General features: G+C 33.1%; 2 protein-coding genes across 2 annotated transcripts; one reads left to right on the top strand and one right to left on the bottom strand.

The window, feature by feature from the left end:
* The first annotated feature begins 974 nt into the window (after positions 1-974).
* Positions 975-22,124, top strand: LOC139516657 (uncharacterized). The gene is made up of 10 exons (XM_071306878.1): positions 975-2,105; positions 8,641-9,926; positions 12,788-12,829; positions 15,900-16,015; positions 16,665-16,831; positions 17,628-17,742; positions 18,572-18,635; positions 19,448-19,636; positions 20,235-20,350; positions 21,377-22,124. The coding sequence occupies exons 2-10, from the start codon at positions 9,830-9,832 to the stop codon at positions 21,581-21,583; spliced, it is 1,113 nt and encodes a 370-aa protein (XP_071162979.1). The 5' UTR covers positions 975-2,105; positions 8,641-9,829; the 3' UTR covers positions 21,584-22,124.
* Positions 2,130-8,496, bottom strand: LOC139516658 (uncharacterized). The gene is made up of 3 exons (XM_071306879.1): positions 8,407-8,496; positions 7,432-7,696; positions 2,130-3,925 (listed from the first exon to the last, which is right to left on the bottom strand). The coding sequence occupies exons 2-3, from the start codon at positions 7,691-7,693 to the stop codon at positions 3,324-3,326; spliced, it is 864 nt and encodes a 287-aa protein (XP_071162980.1). The 5' UTR covers positions 7,694-7,696; positions 8,407-8,496; the 3' UTR covers positions 2,130-3,323.
* Positions 22,125-24,033: the final 1,909 nt, after the last annotated feature.

Here is a 24,033-nt window from a genome sequence, read left to right as displayed (position 1 = left end):
AAAATCATTTGCAACATATATATTTTTCCCGTACTTGTCTTCATAACTTTATAATCTTATGTTTAAAACAATTTGAACTATCAAACGAAAATACAATTGAATTTATTTACTAACTTAGCAACAGATTGATTTATAAAAGGTAAAAAGTGAAAATGTCCGGTCAATTTACTACAGGTGTATCAAAATATAAAGCAAAATTGTCCAAGGACAAATATAGTCCATACTGTAAACAGTGTGTATAAAAAAGTCTTTATTACGTATAAGAAAACAAAAAGTACATGGACGTAATTTTGAAAGGTCTTCACTATCATTAAGCCTCGGTCACACCTTACCGTATAGCACGAACAGACGCATAAGGGATGAAAAGAAAAGTTGTCCGTTGACATAATTGTTATCCGTTGGAAGTCCGTTGATGTACTGACCGAATAAAACGGACGTGTGTACGTAACGAATGCATAACGGACACACACCGGATATGCAACGTACGAGAAACGGAAACATACCGGACAGAACGGAGGTCGAACGTACATCCAACGGACGAATACCGCATAAAATGGATACCTAACGGAAGCGTACCGGATAAAACGGATGAAAAAGATACACGGAAAAGTGAAAGGCGACAATAATAATACATGAACATCGCATAAATATTCAAAATGTATCTGTGTAATTGGTTTTGGTTTGTTCTACAAAATGCCGCCAGGGGCAGTTTCTGGCCTGAATAAGCTCTGCTTGATTGTGAAAACGTTTCTTTACTCTAAGATCGATTATGAATAATAAGAATTCGTGAACTTTAAGAAATTTGACATACCAATAATTGGCATTTCTGTGGCGAAATTTTCAATTGGTATTTATCCGTTTCAGATGCGTTCATCATCCGTTTTATCCGTTATACGTCCAGTAGAAGTCCGTTTCTCATTTGTTCAACACCCTTTTATCCCTTAAACGTCCGGTAGAAGTCCGTTGGTGAATTCATCTTCCAGACCTCCAACGGATGTATAACGGACCAGTAACGGATACAAAACGGAAACGAAACGAACGAGTACCGTACAAAACAGATGCCTAACGGACGTTCAACGGACATTTTATACGTTGGATGTCCGTTCAAAGATTGGAACATGCTCACTTTTCCACCGGACAGTACGGACGTCGACGGATATAACGTACGCTTAATGGACATGCAACGGATATGGACGGACGTCTAACGGATATGGACGGACGTCTAACGGACATGAACGGATTGAAAAAAAAGTTATCCGTTAGGCGTCCGTTCGAGCTATACGGTAAGATACAGAAGCCGTAAGGGGTCACACAAAACATTAGAAAATATTTTTTTTAATTCGAGATCACGATAAAACATTACCATTTTACCGTGATCTCGATAAAAATTATATCGTTATCTCGATAAAACGAAATTGTTATATCGAGATCTCGGATTATTAAATCGTTATCTCGATTTATTTTATCGAGATCTCGGATTATTACATCGAGATCTGGGATTATTATATCGAGATCTCGGATTATTAAATTGTTATCTCGGATACTAAATCGTATCTCGATTTATCAAATCGTGATCTCGGATTATTATATTGTTATCTCGGTTTAATATATAGTTATCTCGAGAACACGAAACTGTTATATCGAGATCTCGGATTATTAAATCGTTATCTCGGTTTAATATATCGAGATCTCGATAAAAAATATATCGTTATCTCGAGAAAACGAAACTGTTATATTGAGATCTCGGATTATTATATCCCTAACTATTTTTAACCGAAATTTGTTCAATGTATGAACGACCTGAATACCAAAACATATATATATATATAAGTATTAAAATACTCAACGTTATCTTTTTCTTTTTGTCACGCTACCTTTGCTGTTATTATACCTCATTCGAAAGCCTATCAATAGAGGAACAAAAGTCATATAGTCAATATGTTCCGCAACGCATATTAGAGGAGTAACGAAGGACCTACAAATAGAAATACGGGTGAACATTATGGAAAAGCTTATTTTGAATAAGGAGTGAACTTCTGCGACCCGTCAGCCCCTAATTAAGGAAAACAAATGTATACACCATTTGAAAGCTTATTATCCTCGAGGCCCAAAACATAACAAATAGATAATAAGGTTTTGGCAGTATTTGGCCACAGCTTTATCTTGAATAAAATATAACATATATGATATATAATATGTATTTAAATTGGCAATCTTGCTCTGAAATATATTTATCAATGTCTGTATTTAATATATATGTAAATTATAATGTGGCTACCGCAAATTATGGCAGACCACTAATATAAATATATTTAAGTAATATGTCTGGTACGAGAAGTTGACTGATGAGCCCTGGTAATCAGAGGCTATCATTACTGTTCACTGAATATATGAATGTTAAATCCAGCGCAGCGAAATGTGCCAAATGTGCTCTGCCAATGTCCACTTTTACATCTACATTGTGTTCACTAGTTGTCTCCTACTCTCCCATCTCAGTACCATTAGCAGAAATAAGCTGAAATATAAACTTAAAAGCAGTATCTGGTTTCTTACTTCCATTCAGAACAAATACACATGTAACACAAAATTAATTTACATTGGGAGGGTGGTGGGTTTTTTAAGAAGATTATTTTCTCGTCCAATTTTCGTCTGCTGCAATCTTGCCGACGTATTTCGAAAAGACCAAAGCGAGGTTGCGATCAAACTAATCAACACAAATGTTAAATACCCAACAGTGAACCACTACCTGCCCAAATTAAAATCTTCGAGTTTGTACCCAATGGATAACGGGCTTTAAAATTGTAGATTTTAAATCCTTTTATCCTCGAGGCCCAAAACATAACAAATAGATAATAAGGTTTTGGCAGTATTTGGCCACAGCTTTATCTTGAATAAAATATAACATATATGATATATAATATGTATTTAAATTGGCAATCTTGCTCTGAAATATATTTATCAATGTCTGTATTTAATATATATGTAAATTATAATGTGGCTACCGCAAATTATGGCAGACCACTAATATAAATATATTTAAGTAATATGTCTGGTACGAGAAGTTGACTGATGAGCCCTGGTAATCAGAGGCTATCATTACTGTTCACTGAATATATGAATGTTAAATCCAGCGCAGCGAAATGTGCCAAATTGTCCGATAAGATCAGGGTAACAACTTGATCTGATTGGACAACCGCCACTGAAAAGAGGGGGTGTAGCTGCGCAAAGCTGTGCCAAATACAATTTAATATATTAACTTTCAAGTTACTTCCTAGTAACTTACTTGAAACGTCAGATATAAAATGTTAACATAACAGTTGTATCTAATTACAGTCGGGGAAGGTTAAATTAATGCCAAGATTCCTGATGATCATTTCTAATCCTCCCTGGAGGGTATTCAAAAAAATGTTATTTCCCAAAGACGTCAAATGCACTCCATCTTTCATTAAGAATAATTCATTAGCCTTTATATCAGGGTAACGGAGGTAACAACCATCTGTTTTGGTTAAAAATGATGCTATAGAGGTATTAACCCTCATTCTACATTTTTCCATGGCATTAATATTGTCAGAGTAACGCCAACTTGATCTCGGAATAATTTGAGACCAGACAAAAACTGTGTCCAACATCAGTTGACGCATCCAACTGAACTGTTTCCTTATTAGTTCACAAAGAGTTTTTGAACTTTTTTCCCCTATATCATTGCCTCCAATATGTAAAACTAATATAGTTGGTGGATCTTCATATTTTAACATGGTTCTTATTTGTTGTTTCATGTCCAGCACTTTACCTCCACATTTTCCCTGCCACCAAATATTTACTCCCATCCTCTGCAGCCCCAAGTTTACCCCTCCCGGTCTTCCTCTGGCTTCCCCAAAGGCATGCTTAATAATCGAGGATCCAACGATCCAAACTGTAGCATGTCCTGCAATTCTTAGAAAGCAATTATTACTTGCTTATATTGATGCAGGACATACCATTTATTTACATAATACAATATTATTTAAATGCCAGCTCAAGACTGCATTACAAAATAAGCAAATATAGAAACATATTACAAAATAAGCAAATATAGAAACATATTTACACAAATAAATGTACATATATGATGTTCAGGCATTTAAATCCTAATGTAACGCAAAAAGGCCTGTGACTTCCAACGTCCCATTTCTTTAATTTGTTCATCAGAAATACCTTCTAATGCGCATGTAGTTGCCATGCCAATTCTAAAGGAATGGGACTTAAATCCATTGTTTTCTATACCAATTACTGACAGAGACCTTTTTAATAATGCTGAAAACTGGTATCTTGTAAGGGGGGATCCATCAAAATGACAAAATAAAGGTCCCAGATAAGGTGGGCGAACTTTAATAAAATTAGCCATTATTTGTACTGGACATACATTTTTGTTTTTCTGCTTAGAAATAACGATTGTTGTTCCAGAACCAAACTGATCAGTTTTAGATGACGTCAATAAAACCTCTAATCTTGCATCACAAAGCTTTATATTTTCAAATTTTACAGTATGCATCTGCTTATTTTTACAATCAACTGTTATTTCACCTACTCTCATAAAACCATGAAAGGCTAGCGAAAATGAAGCCATAAACAGTTTTGTCTCATACCCGTTTTTGCAAATCACCGCCAGTGACCTCAATAATTTTTCCAATATATCTCTCGTTATGGGTAATCTAGTGTCCTTTTGATTTGGGCCCCCCAACCTTTTTATTCCTTCAATCAATTTTCTGACAACAAATTTCTGTGTATTGTCTTCTAAATTGTTGATTTTATTAAAGTAACTCAAGCCTGAAATATAGCCAGATACTGTTGAGTGGGACAATTTCTTTCTAAACATATAAACAATGAATGATGTCAAGTCATCAAGCGGAATAGGCCAGACATCAGAAAAACCATGATTTTCTCTGAATTTAACAAATATGTCCATGCTATGCAAATATGCTTTCTGTGTACTGGGTGCTAATGAATTTATAAGTAAATGATTCATTTCAGTTCTGAAATCATCGACAGGAATTCTTGTGGGATTGCTGCTGGAGAACTGTCTGCATTCGGGACCAAGTCCATAAAACGTTGTTCCTGAAATCGAGAAAGAGCATCTGCGATTGCATTATGCTCACCCTCAATATGTTGTGCCCTAAATTGTATGTTATTGTTCATAGTGAGAAAAACTAGTTGTCTTATCAATATCATAACTCTCTTTGATTTTGATGTTCTTTTGTTCACAATGCTTACTAATGCCTGATTATCTATTCTCAACAGAATCTTTTTATTTCTAAATGAACGACCCCATATCATGAACGACAGCACGATGGGAATAAGCTCCAAACATGTTATATCCAATAAAATGCTAGTATCAGCCCAACTACTTGGCCACTGGTATTGTACCCAGTGACCTTGAAAATAAGCTCCACAACCTAATAAAACATTACCTGCACTATCAGTGAATAATTCCAGACTTTCATTAGTCGACCAAAATCTATCAGGAAAATAACACTGACCATTGAATTGATCTAGAAAATTTAGCCAAACTCTAGCATCTGCTTTGACCTCTGAATTCAATCTGACAGTATAATAAGGCTTTCCATTCTTAACTGAAGCTATCAAATCGTAAAAACGACGAATAAAAGCACGGGCTGATATAATAGCCCTTGAACAAAATGCCATTAAACCAGTAATTGATTCAAGTTCCTTCAGTGCCATTTTCTTTTTCCACAAGACCTGATCAAGCATAAATTTAAGTTTATCCAGTTTTTCAGGGGGGATTCTAACCAACATAAGTACTGTGTCAATTTCAAGGCCTAAAAATGTGATACATGTGGTAGGACCTACTGTTTTATTCTCTGCTAGTGGAACACCTAGTTGCCTACATACTTCATTAAAAGTGTCCATCAACATGGTACAATTATCCGTTGAACTTTCACCAGCAAAGAAAAAGTCATCCAAATAGTGGTCTAAAGTCTCAATGCCAGCTTTCAATGCAACTGTTTTATGCAAAAAAGTGGCAAATTTTTCAAAGAGGGCACATGATATAGAACAGCCTTCAGGCAGACATTTATTAATATAATATTTCCCATCAAAGAAAATTCCCAGAAGGTCAAAATCAGCTGGGTGAACCAATAAAATTCTAAAGGCCTGACTAATGTCCATTTTTGCGCAAAGCACGTTATTTCCTAATTCAGAGATCATCCCAACCACTTTATCAAAAGAAGAATACTTTACTTTACAAATTTCTGGATCAATGAAATCATTCACACTCCAGTTTAGAGGATATGACAAGTGAGTTATAAGACGCCATCCACCGTCATTTTTTGAAACTACCCCAATAGGAGATATTCTTAAAGTTGAAATTGGTATTTTTGAAAAGGGGCCCAACATTCTACCAAGATGCACTTCTTTTTGTAATTTTAAATTCGTTTCAGTTTTGTGAACTTCTGCCGAAATGAGATTGCTTGCAAAACTCGAGATCCTTGGACCAGTATAGTTTAATCTAAACCCCTCTATAAATCCCAATAATAACATTGCTGCATCAGTTTTGTTTTCATAATTTGACAGTAATTCTCTTAAAGATTTAATTTTGACTGGGGTTTTGCCTTTGTCCCATAAATGCTCCAGGAGAACGGAATCTTGTGTTATTTTGCATTTGCCTAGGTGCAAAGGGTTGAAAATTAGATGCTGTTTTTTGTGGTGCTTGAGGCCGGGCTGATCTGAATCTCTGAACAATCCCAGGTGACTGAGGATTATTAGAGTTAGTCACTTTGCTATTAGTGCAATATATAACCGGATGTACCCCACTGCATTTTAAACAAGCATGTTTGTATGTGCAATATTGTTGGGTGCACGTCCCATTATAATTATATGCATAGCATTTAAGAAAATTGTTTGTTGGTTTTTGTGCAATATTGAACTCTGGCCCATTAATTGGACCTGCTGGTTGCATATACAATAACCATAGCTCAGTGTCTATGACAGACCAGGATCCAGCAGGCTCCTGTGATCTACGTAGTCTAAACTGTTCATCATACAATTTCCATCCTAAACCTGCATAGCGTTTAGCCCCTAACCTGACAGTTTGCATATACTTCAACAGTTCTTGGAACTGAGATGTATGTATAGTACAATAAATACTGATATATATTAAAAAGGCATCCGTCCATATACCTATTGTGTTAATTCTTGTATCCTGTTGCTTAGGTTGTAATATAATCTGTCCCTGATTAAATGTAAGTGTTTGATTCACTCCTGTTATGTTTTGTGAATTATTTAACAAACTGCCCATATCTACATATTCCCCATTTATTACTTTTTGTTTGACATTTTGCGATACGTTTCGCGCTATGTCATCTGACGCCTTAACCGTTTCAATGGGTAAGGCATAACCTGTGTTAATTAGGGGTTGGTGTAATGTTGTATTACCTGGAGCAGGGTAAATTGTTTCTGCTGGCAGTGTTGCTGGGATCATTATTGGACTGTGTGGTAGTACATTAGTTGTCACTGTGTTTGAGCCGAGCTGTACAGGTGGTGTTTCACTTGTTCTAGGTAAATTCCTAGGTAATCTATCTGCAATATTAGCAGCCGCCTCTTCCTGTTGCTGTTTCGACTTCTTTGCAGCAGCCGCTGCGCCTCCATTATTTGCCCTGCTTGTCGGCACCCTTTTTCTGCCGGACCTCCTATACATGATCTGAAACTTAAAGTGTATGTGTTATCTTCATTCAAATAAATACATGTGCTTTACCTTATATATATATATAAAATATTAAAAGTGAATATCCAAAAACATACGTATTTCACAAATCTCTCTCCGATTATATGCCTATAGTTTGCTCTTTCGTGTTATTCTCAGGATATATAAACTAAGAATCAATTACTACTTACTAAAATGATTGTTTTGCCATTTGTGCAAATCCGAAACATACGAGTTTATCAAAGCCGGTTCCGGTTTTTATGCCCACCGTTAACCGGAAGTTTGTCATTACAAGTTTGTCAATAAATAGAGTCGAAACACTCAACTTTTTGCTCATTTTTGTCCTGTATTTAGATGAACTAAGTTATCGACTGCATCAATGTATATGCTGACAATAAGCTATTTCAAAATTTCATTGTGAAAATATTTGGTTGATTTGAAAACCCTTTATATCACTAAAGTACGGCAATAACAGTTATAAATTCCTTCACATTTTCAAATTGCATAAAAATATAATGTCTAACACAATCTTGGTTTGATTTATTTTTGGCTGTGACCGTTTACTTAAATTTGACATTCATTTGCACATTAAATTTTTGTATGTTTTTAAATGTCGTTTTTAACTAAAATTTCAAGACATCGGGATTAAATCGATATCAATCCGTCTTTATCGTATATCAAAATAAACTTATAGCCCTTTATCAAACCTATTTCAGGTGTTATTTCAACTTTTTTAAGAAGATTATTTTCTCGTCCAATTTTCGTCTGCTGCAATCTTGCCGACGTATTTCGAAAAGACCAAAGCGAGGTTGCGATCAAACTAATCAACACAAATGTTAAATACCCAACAGTGAACCACTACCTGCCCAAATTAAAATCTTCGAGTTTGTACCCAATGGATAACGGGCTTTAAAATTGTAGATTTTAAATCCTTTTAATAGAGAAACAAAATGGTTATAAATAATATGTGCCGCAATGACCATTAGAGTGGGTTTTTATATTTATATATATTTATATATGTTTTGATATTCAGGTCGTCCATACATTGAACAAAGGAAATAATCCGAGATAACGATTTAATAATCCGAGATCTCGATATAATAATCCAAGATATCGATGTAATAAATCGAGATCTCGATATAATAAATCGAGATTACGATTTAATAATCTGAGATCTCGATATAACAATTTCGTTTTATCGAGATAACGATATATTTTTTTATCGAGATCTCGGTAAAACGGTAATGTTTCATCGTGATCTCGAATTTAAAAAAAATATTTTCTAATGTTTTGTGTGTCCCCTTACGGCTTCCGTAGTAAGGTGTGACCGAGAATTGAGATTACGACAATATTGTATTATCTTTCGAGATGTATGTAGATCACATTCGTCTAAATCAAAACAGTCTATTATAACAGCTGCATCTTGTTAGATATAGTCAAAAGAAGATTACTGCTTACAACATAAAATATCAGCTTGGAACAAGAATGTCTGAAATATATGTTTTTGAAATAAAAATAGTTTTTCTAATTAAACACAAAACTCCATTGTAGGTCAGAAGAAAACAAAAATATCTATGTGTGTTATATTTTTCTCTTTGATTATGAGAACTTAGTTTACTAGTAAAATATGTAAATTTAGTAATATGTTTACTATAAATAGTAAAGTACTTTTAAAGGTCATTTCCTTTTTTCCATTCATAAATCGTTTCGATAAGAAAACAATGAAACAATAAGCCAAGCCAAATACTAATAAAACAAGGACGTTAGGGGATGGATTTTATGACAGGAAATTATACTTTTTGTTTAAACTGTTTCTTTTTAAAACGTCCGTATACATTAATCACATTGTAATTTGAATTCATCCCCTAAGTATATATGTGAAAACCCCAAATTAATAATTTAAAGCAAACCTTATAATTACGCAATATCGGATGTGGTATTTACAGTTCCGTAGTTGTGGGAAATGCTGTCATAAGAAAAATACACGTGTACATTATAGTGGATAAACAAGGCAAAACAATTCATTCCTTCACTTTCTAGTCATTGATGTAGCAGACAATATAACAACATTATATATTATCAAGTTTTTAATTTATTGTTGTTTATTCTCCTTGAGAAGTTTAAAATACCATGAATAACAGTAATTGTTTGTTTGTAAATAAAGAGGAAATATCTAAACCTGAAATGGAAGAAGTTCAAGAAGTTATGATCAAAGAAGAAGCTGCCGGTAAGTAGAGAATAAATACAACATGTTCTTTGTACAAATATTTCAGGAGCACCTGCAAACAGAGTATGGTGTTTGGATGTTGAAGTACTCGGCCACGTCCACTTGTATTGTTGTCCATCTGATGAGTTAAGCCTTTTTCAACTGATTTCTATAGTTCGTTGTTATGTTGTACTGTTATACCACTGTCTTAGGTTAGGGGGTGGTTGGGATCCCACTAACATGTTTAACCCCGTCACATTATGTATGTATGTGCCTGCCCAAAGTTAGGAGACTGTAATTCAGTGGTCGTCGTTTGTTTATGTGCTACATATTTGTTTTTTCGTTTTTTCTTATTAATAAGGCCGTTAGTTTTCTCGTTTGAATAGGTTTACATTGTCATTTTTATTGTGCCTTTTATAGCTGACTCTGCGGTGTGGGCTTTGCTCATTGTTGAAGACCGTCCGGTGACCTATAGTTGTTAATTTCTGTATCATTTTTGTCTCTTATGGAGAGTTGTCTCATTGGCAATCATACCACATCTTCGTTTATATATATATATCTCCAGGTAGATACTTTATTTCAGAGCTTGTATCTTCTACCCTCCTTCACTGGTTACATGGATGCTGCTTACAAGAAAACTACTAAACCAAGAGTTCCAAGTGGTGAAGTTGATACTATTGTTTTGAAAATTACAAACTCCATCACGATTTGGTTGACATTATGGAATATCTGTATAACAGATTACAACGAATATTTTCAATTGTTGTAACAACAATCACGTCCATGATTGCGACCCACCTTATACAATTTGTCACTGGTTTTTTACTAACACAGGCAACACAAAAGGTGCCCCACTTGGAGCAGGATCTGCTTATCCGTCTGGAGCACCTGAGATAACCTATTTTTACTGAGGCTTGTGTTGCTCAGTCTTTTATTTTTTATATTGTGTTTTGTATGATGTTGTTTGTCTTTTGCGTTCCTATGCATTTCCTTTTTGGTTTCTTTCACCTCTTATTATGCCATCGGAGAATACAATATGTTTACCCCCATTTTTTTCTGTTCATTTATATATTTTGTGTTTTGTCTTCATATTACGGCAGATGGAATGATGGAAGCACATGTGGAGCAGGATCTTGTTCTCCTCCAGGAGCCCTTGAGAATACCCCAAAATTCTGTTGGAATTCGTGTTGACTATTTTATATTTTTCTAGGTCAGTCTGTCTTCGAATTATGAGTTTAAACATCCCTCTTCCGCCTCCACTCCATGAATTGAAACATGAAAGTGAACTGTCTGTAACCTATTGTCAATGATCAACATCCTTCGTCCACTTATACCAAATGCTATAACATCAATGATTAAACTAGTCATACACTATGTGTCAAGTTCCTCCACTTTTCAGATTAAACGTATCCGTCCATAAACGTTTATCAATCAAAGACCGAATATTTCAATCAAAAAAAAAAATGTTTTGTTTTAGCATTGTAAGCATCAAATCGAGTGTAAATCCATTCACTCAGTAGCGTAAATTGTAAAAAATAACTTTGTCGTCATTTAATTTTATACAAAAAAGAACAAAATGTACAGTCATATTCAGCAAACTGTTTTTTTATATAAAAAGTAAAACATCTTAAACCTTTAGTTTTGTTGGTGGACAGGAATTTACCCGATAGCAACCAACATTTTTTTGTTTTATTTTGTTATGCAGATAGTTTTTTCCACAAAAAGTGATAAATGAACTTCTGGTTTTCTGGATTCTTCAAAATGTTCGTTAAAAGTTATATGAATTGTCTACTCAAACTACATACTCCTGAATAGTAATTCGACACCAAAGTAGTCGTTTAGAAAAAGAATAACAAAAATGAGGAGCTCCAAGGTAAATTCAAAAACTGACAAAATTAAACGTACCAAACAACGGAACAAGTGAAAATCAATTGCCATACTCCTCACTTGGTACTTGCATTTTCCGAAGAAAATGACGGGGAAAAAAACTGGATTTGTACCTCCATCTTCATAAATGACATGCCACTATATATGGGGTTCGTGTTGTTTATTCTTTCGTTTTCTATGTTGTGTCATGTGTACTATTGTTTTTTCTGTTTGTCTTTTTCATTTTTAGCCATGGCGTTGTCAGTTTGTTTTAGATTTATGAGTTTGACTGTCCCTTTGGTATCTTTCGTCCCTCTTTTATATATCATTTGTAAATAAATATACAACTAAAGAGCAAAAATCAAGTAAACATGATTATATGCAATAATACCTCAATAAAAGGTTACAAAAAATATGTAAACAAATAAAAGGTACGTCAATTTAGAACCAATCAAACCAGAGGTAATGTGTGTGCTTGTTTGACGAATTCGCAATTTGAAAGTGTATGACAACTACTGTTTTATATCTGAGTTTTATACTTATACTTGTTTGATCAAATCGTCTTTGTGTGCATTCATTTTATATTCTAATATGATGTTCTTCTTTATCTTTGGAAACAAAACTATGTAATAATTCCAATAACATATGGGCTGGACGTGATTAACGTCACAATTGACATTACAGCATCAGATAACTTTTGAACAACTTTGGAGATCAACATGCACATTTGTGTTGGTATTGCTCGATTGGAATTTAAATAAGATAATTATAAAATTAAGTTTACTAGTGTCCGTTCTGTTTTATATTGTTAAACTGTTGATGCTCTATGCTCTCATTAACATGGGTAGGCATTATAATTGCCAGCATTAAATACCTCGCTTACGCTCGGTATTAAGATATTTACAAACATAATGCCTACCCATGTTAAAATAACCATAGAGAAAAGAACTATTTTTTAAATAATAGTTATGATGTATTTTAGTTATTGTATTACCAGATTTAATATTCTGTTTCAGTCTGCAGACGATCAGGACCAACTTTGATCCTCTCAAGGGCAGGTATGTAATGCATTACTAAATATTTAATAGTCACATGGGAATAACATATCAAACCGTTTGAGAAAAGGAAATCGTTATAAGAATGGCACAACAAGGACGAGACAAATTATTGGCAAACAGAAAAGTGTCTTGTTAAAATAAGAAATGATAATTGCAAAAACTTTACACATTACATTTAAACATATGCAATGGAAACCTACATTATAACAGATAAAGAGGAATGTTCTTTTTTTGTTTCTAATTTAAATCCCCTGAATTTATTGACAAGCAGTACATGTTTGTTTGATTAAACAACTGTAACAAAATTAATACGTCAGGTTAATGATAAAAAAAAACAAACTTGGAGGAAAACTCAAGGGGGAAAATCGAATATCAGATGCAAAAAACAAAACATTGAACAAATCATACCAATGGAGAGCAACTGTCATATTCCCGGCTTAGAACAAGCATTTATGTGTGTAGAAAACGATGGATCTTCTCAAAGTTTTGTAATAATTTAATAGTTTTTACTTTTAAGTTTTCGTTTCATTTTCTTTATTATTCCTCTCCATTTCAATAAAATAAATATTGTAAAAGGGATCTTTTTATGAAGATAAATTTTAGCCTAAAACTAACTTTCCCACATTCTATAAAACAACATCTATTCCATCTTTATGTTGGGATTCGAGGAATAAACGTTTCACGAAATGTAGAAATTCCATACATACCACATGTTTTTTTTATATATACCAAGCATACCACATTACGATATAATTTGAATCACTATAACATGTATTAAAACGACCAATTATGTCAAAGAAAGAAAAAAAACCCATAAAATTAGTCAAGGTGAACATTATTATATATGTAACACTCCCAAACGTGTCCTGTCCCCCAAACGTGTCCGATTCCCCCAAACGTGTCTATTCTCCCTAAACGTGTCCGTAATATCCAATATTCCCCAAACGTGTCTGATTTTATAACCCCCAAACGTGTCCGATAATTGTTATTCGCCAAAACGTGTCCACTATTTAACGCCAGGACGTCTCACGTCTTTTAGCGCTAATACATGAATAAAATCAATAACGTTTACGGCAATTCTATAATGGGGGACACAGTTGATGAAATGATCATTTATTAGTATTAGTTGGTTCAATGCCGGTTGTTATTGCAAATTTAATCTGTAACATATAAATCGACTTTTGACTGAAATTGCTTATAGTCCAGTTGCAAGTATTATACTCGTTTAGAGCGCACAAACATGTACAAACAATTCTAGTTTAGTTGGATTAAGCGTTTACCATAGGATAACACCAAATTAAATTCAAATATAATATATTCAGGTTAAACTATGCCTATACATATTGTTTAAAGATGTCAGTCTTATTTACAAAGCTTGTATTAACAATTAAACAAACAAAGCAAGCAAGCCAAACAAAGTTTTACTTTGCAAGCATTAGGAAATCAGCTGTAATCCGTGAATACTGCACGGTAGGATTTTAAAAGAATTGACTTCCTTTTTTTCAACAGTTCCGATATTTTAAAAGATATTCAAATCATAAACTGTTTATCAGGTATTTTAATAAATTTTAGATTTCCAGCATCACTACTAAAGTGAAGACATACAAACAAGAGTCATAAGTCCAGTGCCAAATATTTCATGCATTATTTGAACGATATCATATTAACAATAAATACTATACATAAGTTTTATTATCATACCGGGGATTTAAGATTGGGCCTAAATTTGTTTACGTTTATTCGGGATAAACCTTGGTTAAACTTAAAAATCTAAAGAGCCATTAAAGACCGATTTTTTTTAAAACATCACTAAGAAACTATTTGATTCTCTCAAAAAAATGGAAAAAAAAGCTCTAAAAACTATAAACTGGTAGTAAGGTTTTTTATTATGAACTTTTAGTTTCGAGCATCACTTAAATACACGCAAACAATAGACATTACGTCCAGTGGCAAATATTTCATGCATGGACAGGACGACAACATACTTTGGATAAGTTATATAATGAGATGCAGAAGAATATTTGCCGGACTGACTCTTGGATTGTACCTTAATTATTCCGGGAATTTGGGATTAGGCCTAAATGAATTGTGTACAGTTATAAGAATTTACACTATACGGTTTTTAGGTATCTACACTAATCGTAACTCGGAATCAATTATATTTTTTTGGAGCGGAAAAGGACAGTTTTATTTTTACGAAATATCAGTGTAACAATCTTTTAGTTCACTTTATATTATAGGACAAGTTTGGGGGATTGGGCACGTTTGGGTGTTTATTAAAAAATGGACACGTTTAGGCGTTTAAATAATACAAATGACACGCTTTGACGCCCTTTTTACAACTAGACATGTTTTGCAGTTCAGTGATGTCGATGTGGACACGTTTGGGAGTATCGGACACGTTTGGGGGGGAGGACACGTTTCTGAGTGTTACATATTTATTTAGTAAAGGATGTAAAATGAATGTCATTTAAATTCACAATATGTCTCCTTTGACATGTTAACTATCTGTTTGTTACGACGTGTGTGTCAAAATTAAAATACCGTTTAGCATCATTTACATGTGACCTGGCCAATTTTAGCTATGTTGATTTTGTCATATATGATTTCGAAAAGACAGTAACAGTTTTTTTTTCAATTTGATGAACCTGACCGATTTTAGCTATGTTGATTTCGTCATATATGATTTCGAAAAGACAGTAACAGTTTTTTTTCTCAATTTGATGGTAGAATTAACTGTGAGTTGTGTTTATAATCTATTAAAGAGGGGTAATAGATACCAGAGGGACATAAATCGAAATACAATGACAACGCCATGGCTTAAAATTAGAATACAAAAAAACAACGGTAGTCATGCCGTAGCATACAAACTCGCCCGTTATGCTACTGTTAATGATATTGTACATATTTTATAATACTGCGCACTAAGATATTATAGTGATGACTCATTCCAAAACAATTACGTGCCTATTTCTACTTTATCCGTACTGAACTACTAAAAACGGCTTGATGATTTTACATAAAACTTGCACACCTCCCTTAAAAGATGACATTGTTGTTTGTATTACAGCCTATCCTGCTAACAATGTCTACAAAACAGGCAAGTTTCATGAAGATTCTTTATATGATATTGAGAACCAGATCATACCATGCAACTGGACAAAAACAGGAAAGATCAAACCTATTGTAAGTCTTTTTTATGTTTAATACATGTAATACAATCAATTGTAGTATGACTGCTAAATATCACAATATTTGACTTTTATTTAATTCATAGGGGATAGCTTTGAATATGTGGTTTGCCATTATGTATAATATGTCGACCTTTGATTTATTGGTCGAGGAGTTTAAACGGCATCAAACGTTCAAAAGTTGATTTTTAATTGTGAAACGATTCTTAGGTTTTGGTTGAACATTGTGTTTTCGTTACCAATGGCATTGTTTTAATGAACAAACAGCCATTGGTAACGAAAACACAAACTGATCATAAAAACTTTTTTTTCGCTTTTTCAAGTCTCAATTGTCAAGTTTAATTTTCACGGTGTATTATGATAGCTGATTTGGAGAATACACGCGCAAAACATACCGTACTGTACTAAGATGTAAACAGCACAAACTTGATTAACAAACAGAGAATCGATAACAAATAGATATCAGTTCTACAAACTAAAATACCCATAACTTGAAGATAATTTAAGAAGAATAAATTCATTAAAATGCAGCAAACTTAAAATGCTAGACATTTGGTGATGGTATTGCAAACAGTTTGACAGCAAACGAGTGTGAAATGTTCGTGCAAATCGAATTTATATTTGTTTGATATATTTTTGTATAGATTCATGCAGATTTAAATACATCACCAAGCCAGAATAATAGTTTCAGTTTAATGGGAACCTTACAAAGCCGGTATATTTCTGATAAGGGGTACTTCCAGCACATCTTTGTATTTTCTGAGACCCAGTCGGTGGCAAGCTCTATATGCTTTGGTCAGCTAAATGTCAGGTACATATAAAATCACTCCTATACATCAGTTTGTTCACTTGAAATGTACTATGCTTATAATGTGCACTATCCTATTTTGTACTAGAATTTATTAAATTTTGAAATGTTTGGATATGTTCTTACCTATAGGCTGCGCTTTGCTTAAAATATTGAAAACAGTGACACCAATATATTTTGTATGGTAAAATATAAGTGTAGTTTTTTTTAATTTTTATAGATATAGGAAGATGTGGTGTGAGTGCCAATGAGACAACTCTCCATCCAAATAACAATTTATTGATTTAAACCATTATAGTTCAATGTACGGCCTTCAACACGGAGCCTTGGTTCACACCGAACAACAAGCTATAAAGGGCCCTAAAATTACTAGTGTGAAACCATTCAAACGAGAAAACCAATGGTCTAATCTATATGAAAAACGAGAAACGAGAAACACGCATAAATTACATAAACAAACGACAACTACTGTACATCATATTGACGACTTAGGACAGCTGCAAACATTTGCAGCGAGATTAAACGTTTTAATGGTACCAAACCTTCTCCTTTTTTTTAAAACAAAAGTATAAAATCACAACATAGAAAAACACACGATAAATAACAATTGGCAGGCTTAACTCAATCAAAAAACGTAAATTAACACACTATGAACGAATAAATTTGATTTGCAGTATTTGAATGCTAATGCAAAGTTAATAAAATATTAGGGACAAACATTCAAGGCTATGTATGGTTCCCGTAATTTAAAGGTATACGAATAATATTATAAGAGAAATTGTTACTACTCTTTTTGTAGGAATGAAGACCAACTTCTAAGCATCAATGACGTGGATTTAACACTGATGACACATGGAGAAGTTACAGTTTATTTAAACAGCCAACCCATCGACACAAATGAAAGCATAACAATGGTATACGTAATTTATAAGTAAATGCATGCTTATAAGAAATGTAACCAATATACGTGTACTACACATATTGATCCCTGCTTTTTTAACAGTCAGCGACAGATATTTCAAACAAGAGCAACATGATGGGTGCCACATATGAAGCAGGATTTGTGTACCATTCTGCAGCACCCGAAATCATCCCCGGTTTTAATTTGAGTTCATGTTTCTCAGTCTTAAGTTTTATATGTTGTATTTGGTATACAATTGTTTTACAGTTCGTTGTTTTTCGTGTTTTGCCATGACATTACCACTAATGTTCGACGTATTATTTGTAATCTCCCTTCCATATATGTTGTCTCTTTTAAGCAGTTAATACATTTATTTTAGAGTTATATGCTGACCTTTCATTCAATTGTACAAAACAATATATTGTATTTCATGATGAGCCCGCGAACATCATTTCACACGTCAAGTGTTTAAGATATATTACCATTTTTTTTGTTTTCTATATCCATGTTTATAGATATAGTAAGATATGGTAATAGTGCCAATGAGACAACTCTCCATCCAAGTAAAAAATTATAAAAGTAAACCATTATATGTGAAGGTACGGCTTGTGGTCTTAAAACTGGCCGAAGATTATCTTTTTTGTGTTTTCTCTGTACATGTTTATGGAGTTTTGTATCTCTATTTAGGTGTGTGTGTCATCTTGTTTTTAGTCACGCTGATGTTTGTTTTACTTTTAATTATGGTTTTCAAATGTCTCTACAGTATGCTGTAATTTCAGCATTTTAAATTATGTATCATTTAATGTATTGAAAGGAACAATATATTAATTTTATTCTTTCAGAATTACTTGAGACCAAGCACAGAAAATATCACAGAAATAAATTTTACTTTATTTCAACCATTAGGTATGTACATTTTTTGAAGAACTAATCAATAAACGTATCATACTGTTAAAATCGATAATTCTTCAATATTACATAAATTCTCTAAAAAGAAAAATACACAGAATAGCGACACTATATTTGTTATAATACGTCTTGTCATTATATTATCTTTCAACTTCTTTTCGCCTTTGTTACAGAACTGTCCACAAACTTTCCATAATTGAAACAGCTATATATTTGTCTAGAAATTAAAACTACGGACCCTACTTATTTTCTTAAATAATAAATAGTAAAGCAAAAGTGAACAATTGATAAAAGTTATTCAAAAAACATTTTACAAAAGTATTAACAAAAATAACAAACTCCAATGTCAATTAAAACAAGGGGAAAGTTAATAAAACAAAAACAACCTCTCAACTATCTAATTAACTAATAAAAAAGAAAGTTCGCACTTGAGGGTGTGAACTGGTTTTAAAACTAGATTACTTAATCTTCACATGGAAACCTGAATTTTTTTTCTCTCAGTCGATTTATAACTTTTGAACAGCGATATACTACTGTTGCTTTTATTTATTCAATTGGTGTTATATACGTTACATTGCAACCAGACATTTATTTGAGTAAGGAAATATGAAAACACAGGATAACAAAGCGAACTAAAACCAACATTGTCGACAGGTAAATATTCATGGCTAGAATGATGTTGAACATATTCAATGTAGTCTTTGCAACATATTACGATAAAAATAATTGAAATATCCTTGATTTGTTCTATTCTTTCTTGGCAAAATGGGAAATAAAAACAAATAATAACTTTTTTCAAATACATGTAGGTTCATCGGTAGCAGTAAAACTTAATTATGAAACGTCTACACCATCACGTCACTGGAAAGCACATCGTACGGTTACCCTAAAGAAGAGAGGCACACATAAGTTCATGCAACGACTGAAAAACGATCACGTCGGGTTTGAAGAACTCATTTCGTCACGGTTAGGAGAGAGCGTCGGAAATTTTCATCAATGTAAGGACACATAACTATAATTGAGTATACTTACTTTTCTCTCGATAATAGCAATGCAAGGTTAATAAAGACATCAATAATTTGTAGTTGGCAGGGTGCTAGATTTTTAAAAAATCAATCATTAGAAGTACAAAAAGTATATCCTATACTTAGACTTGAAATACATATATTGCAATCATATTGTTCGTCAATCAAGTCGGTCGTTGAACCAAAATGTAATTTAACTATATATTTAATATATAGTTAACGTGTTATTATGTTACAATCGGCCTGACACCTGCTATTTCGTCAAAGTCATATTATTACTAGTGTGAAAATCAAATAAAGTGAAGTGTGTATCAAAATCAAACATAATAGGGCGTTAACTCTTTTTAAATCAACCAGTGCTTACATTATCAAAGGTCTCCTCGGCATTTCAATTAGTTTAGTTCAACATGTTTAAGCCTCAATGATAAGAATTTGGTAGAAAAAATGCGCGTGTTGCGTACAACTATATATGAGGCTGGTTTATCTGATGAGGTTGTTTTTACTTGAGTAAAGTGTTTCAGTAATTTCTATAATTATACAAACCCTTTGTCAATCTTAAATCTTCTTGCAGGTCATTTTATTGAAGAACGACAGCTGAACTCAGAGAATACGGGGTTCATAAGGTGGTATCTTGACGAAAAGCATAAACAACATCTGTATGTAACAAAGGACAGTAACATAACATTGGTAAGGCATTTAGGGAGTTCGCTTCTCAGTTTCAAAGTAATTAACTTTTCGAAACAATAGTTTATATTGATAGTGGATAAAAAAAGGAATTCAAAGAGGAAAAAAAATATATAGGTCACCGTGCTTGTTTTCGATATATTAGCCATTGAAATTTTGGCGGGAATATGTTCTCTCTTGACTTTTCATAGCTTTATCATTGACTAGTCCTCAAAAACTATTAAAAAGTAATTAAAAATTTCAAAAGACTTTAACAGACAGCTTATCATTACACATGTAAAAGAATTATAAAAAGAAAAATAGGGGTCACCGGGCAAAATTTGTTAATGCATTCTAATGGATAAAACCAGAGCATTCCGAAAATCTGACCAAAATTCCATAACATGACAAGCCAGCTTCCTTAACGCGAACAATCATTTTGGGTTTGAAAAAAAGTCATCTGCATTTGTAACTCAATTAATGTCAAATGATAACCTTTATACTCTAATACATATATAAAAGACGTTTTTTTTTCATTCATAAATTAACACCAATGCTCCAAAATATTAAGATATTTTACAGCAATGTTATCGTTTAATGCACTAATGTAAACTAAACAATGATACACGAAGTACAAAATGTAAAAAATCGTAAACAAATTTAGCAATATATTTACTGATTAACTATTCAAACATAATCATATTTCCTGTCCAAATGATTTTTTTTGGAACGAGCTACATACAAAATATAAATTCAAAGAACATGTATCGATTTACAAAAGCATGAAATGGCACGATAAAGTCACCATCTTGCACTAAAAAGATTTTCTAATACATGTTGTTAGATGTTTTTTAAAACCGATATTCATTTGATTTCATCTGAAACATTTTCAATTTGAATTTACACTTCTTGCATATAATACAAAACTAGACATTTTAAATGTATTTAACATATAGATTTGAACAGATGACCAATCCAATGCATTAATAGACCTATTATAAACGAATTCAATATTAGCAGTTAATATTTTTCATTTTTGTATATTTACAGCAAGCCAATGAAAGTACTGCTTTCGTAATAAACTGTTCCAGTCATGGAGCGTTTTTCATATTAGAAGAAGTGGATACATCAAGACTACTCAGTCTTCGTGAATTAAATGCACAATTTATCAGATTCAAAGGTGACCATGTTGACAAGCACAGCATTGATCACATTCCAGAAATATTTCGATTCGATCTGGAAAAGATACGATGTTAAAAGTAATAATAACTGGATAATTGACCATGATTTGTTTTGAAGAATAAAAGATGAATTTTTTGGTAATATTGTGGTCATATCGGAGAAATAATTCGAGACGGGGAACTCACTAATCTTGATCTTTTATGAAAGAAAAAGAATGTTTCGCCGTTGAAGTCAGTGCGATATTTTCAAAATCGTCAGGCAGCTGCGCTGAACATCATGAAGCTGCTATATACATGCTAAGACTATGAGTGGAATATTGGCATTTACAATGCATAATTAAGGTATATGTAGCTCACCGATTTCTAGTTGAAAGCGCCCGTATCAGATAGAAATTTGCAAATTTATCTGGACCATAAACCGATAAACCGTGGGTTTCAAATATATATGTCTGTGACTAACGACATGTGTGGTTGTTTGCTTATCTGTTTCTTTAACGCAGATCTTGCAGCAGTGATGGTTTAGAACATTAGAACCTTGTTTGTACATGGCTTTAGGATCATGATAGGTGAAAATAACTTAAGAGGACTTTTGATATTAAACAAGACATTACACCCTTTATCATTGTTCTATTTTTATTTGAATAAGTCTTTACATGTATTAGTTGTGGTATCAAAGAAAATGGCATAAAATGCCATAGTAGAATAACACAATGACAGGATGTATAAGTACTGAGCCACGTCATATATGTAACGTAGAAATAAAAAGGCACAGCAGAAAGCAAAAAAACAAAGACAAGCAACAAACAAGTTTTACGATAGTGCAAGAACTGGATGTACAATGTTTAAGCACAGAGCTACGACACATGCATACGTAAATATCACAAACTGAAATGAAAGGAATTGAAAGGACCACAAGCATCTTAATCCAACATAAACCGCTGGTTCATCAACTTTATACTCAGACACCGGTGATGTTTCACAAAGTCTGAGTAGGAGTTGCAAGCTCTTGAAAATCGAATAAGTTGGGAAATGTATATCCCATATGCAGGTGAAGTTGGTGTATTGCTACTAAGGTGGCGGAAATTGATAATTTCAAAATCAAAGTCATCTCGTTTGTCATAGATTCTTATATTGAGATGACTGTGTATGTCAAATTCAAGGTATAAGTCTGAAAATGAAATGTTAGAAGCCGTGTCTTTTGTCTCTTCAGTTTCTAGTTCTAGGGGATATATTAATGGAACCCAATCAGGAAAGTTAGGATTGTTAAATGAAAGACAATCATCAATATATCTGAAAGAGAAATTAAAAAACCTGGATTCTTTGATCTTCTTGTTTTTACAAAGTGTCTGTTGGAACTTTGATTCAGATGAAATAAAAAAAGAACAGCAAGGAGAAGCGCGTTTTGACAATTTGTTTAAAAGGGTCTACCTCCAAATTCAACAAATATGTTGTCGATTAGAAACTCAAGCATACTGATCACTTGTCCCTCTGTGTAGCATGTTTTACCCTTTTGTTTACTTTTAACAAAATATGCCTAATGGTATTCCAAAGTAATAAATTTATAGCGTATGCTACCATTTTTATGATGAAAGTCATTTCGAATTATTTCTTTCAGGCGATAATTCAATTTGGTGGTATAAAGAGTTGAAAAAACTAAAGTGTTGATAAAACTAATTTCAGAAAAAGACCGAAACTTAAAATTATCCAGAAGTTCTTCTGTATTTCTAATTATCCACAGATGGTTAATACCACTACGCGAGTGTCACAGTATTTCTGAAGACCCTCTTTCACTGCGGACAGAACTTTAGTTAGTTGCCTATGTTTTGTTTTTACTGTTGAGCAACATTTGGTCTTTATCTCTTTTTTCCCCATTGCGCTGTCATTTAAGTTTTTTAAGTGTGAATGTTCCTTTTGGTATCTTTTATCTCTCTTTTATAAATAAAATATGAGACCTTGAGTCAGTGAACTTGATTTTAACAGTCACCGCAATTGAAGAGCAGTAAACGTCTGTAAAGTTCATTATTTTCCAAGAAAGATAAATGTGGAAACATCTGTTTAATACAATCTTATAAACCTTATCAATGTAATGTTTCCATCCTGTGATATGTTCAGATTTTGCTTATATTTTTCACTTATATATCCCTTAACCAGCAATTTCTATTTCGATTCGGGAAACGTTCTTCTATATAATGGCATGCAACAAAAAAACGTTTGAGAACCACTAACGGGAGGTTTAAGCACTGTATAGAATAGAAAACACTGGACAAAATATAAAGAAAATTAGACACAAAAAGAAACAGAACAGAAAGAATGGAATTCAAAGTTTTATGAATTAGGGTCAAATGAGCGAACAAGTAAAGAAAACAAAAATGAACACCTCCGTCCATACTCTAGTATTTAAAACAAAGTAAGAACCTTAGGTAAGAAAAACGATAATTCGAGAGGAAAGAGGTATGTCTTTCACAAAACATTAGGATCCTGTTTTCCTGGTTTGCATATTCAATACTGATTTACATATTTTCATGT

Source organism: Mytilus edulis, chromosome 3 (genome assembly GCF_963676685.1).
Source record: "Mytilus edulis chromosome 3, xbMytEdul2.2, whole genome shotgun sequence".
Lineage (NCBI taxonomy): Eukaryota > Metazoa > Mollusca > Bivalvia > Mytilida > Mytilidae > Mytilus > Mytilus edulis.
The sequence above is the reverse complement of the archived record's forward strand: the minus strand, read 5'-3'. Positions and strand labels throughout refer to the sequence as shown.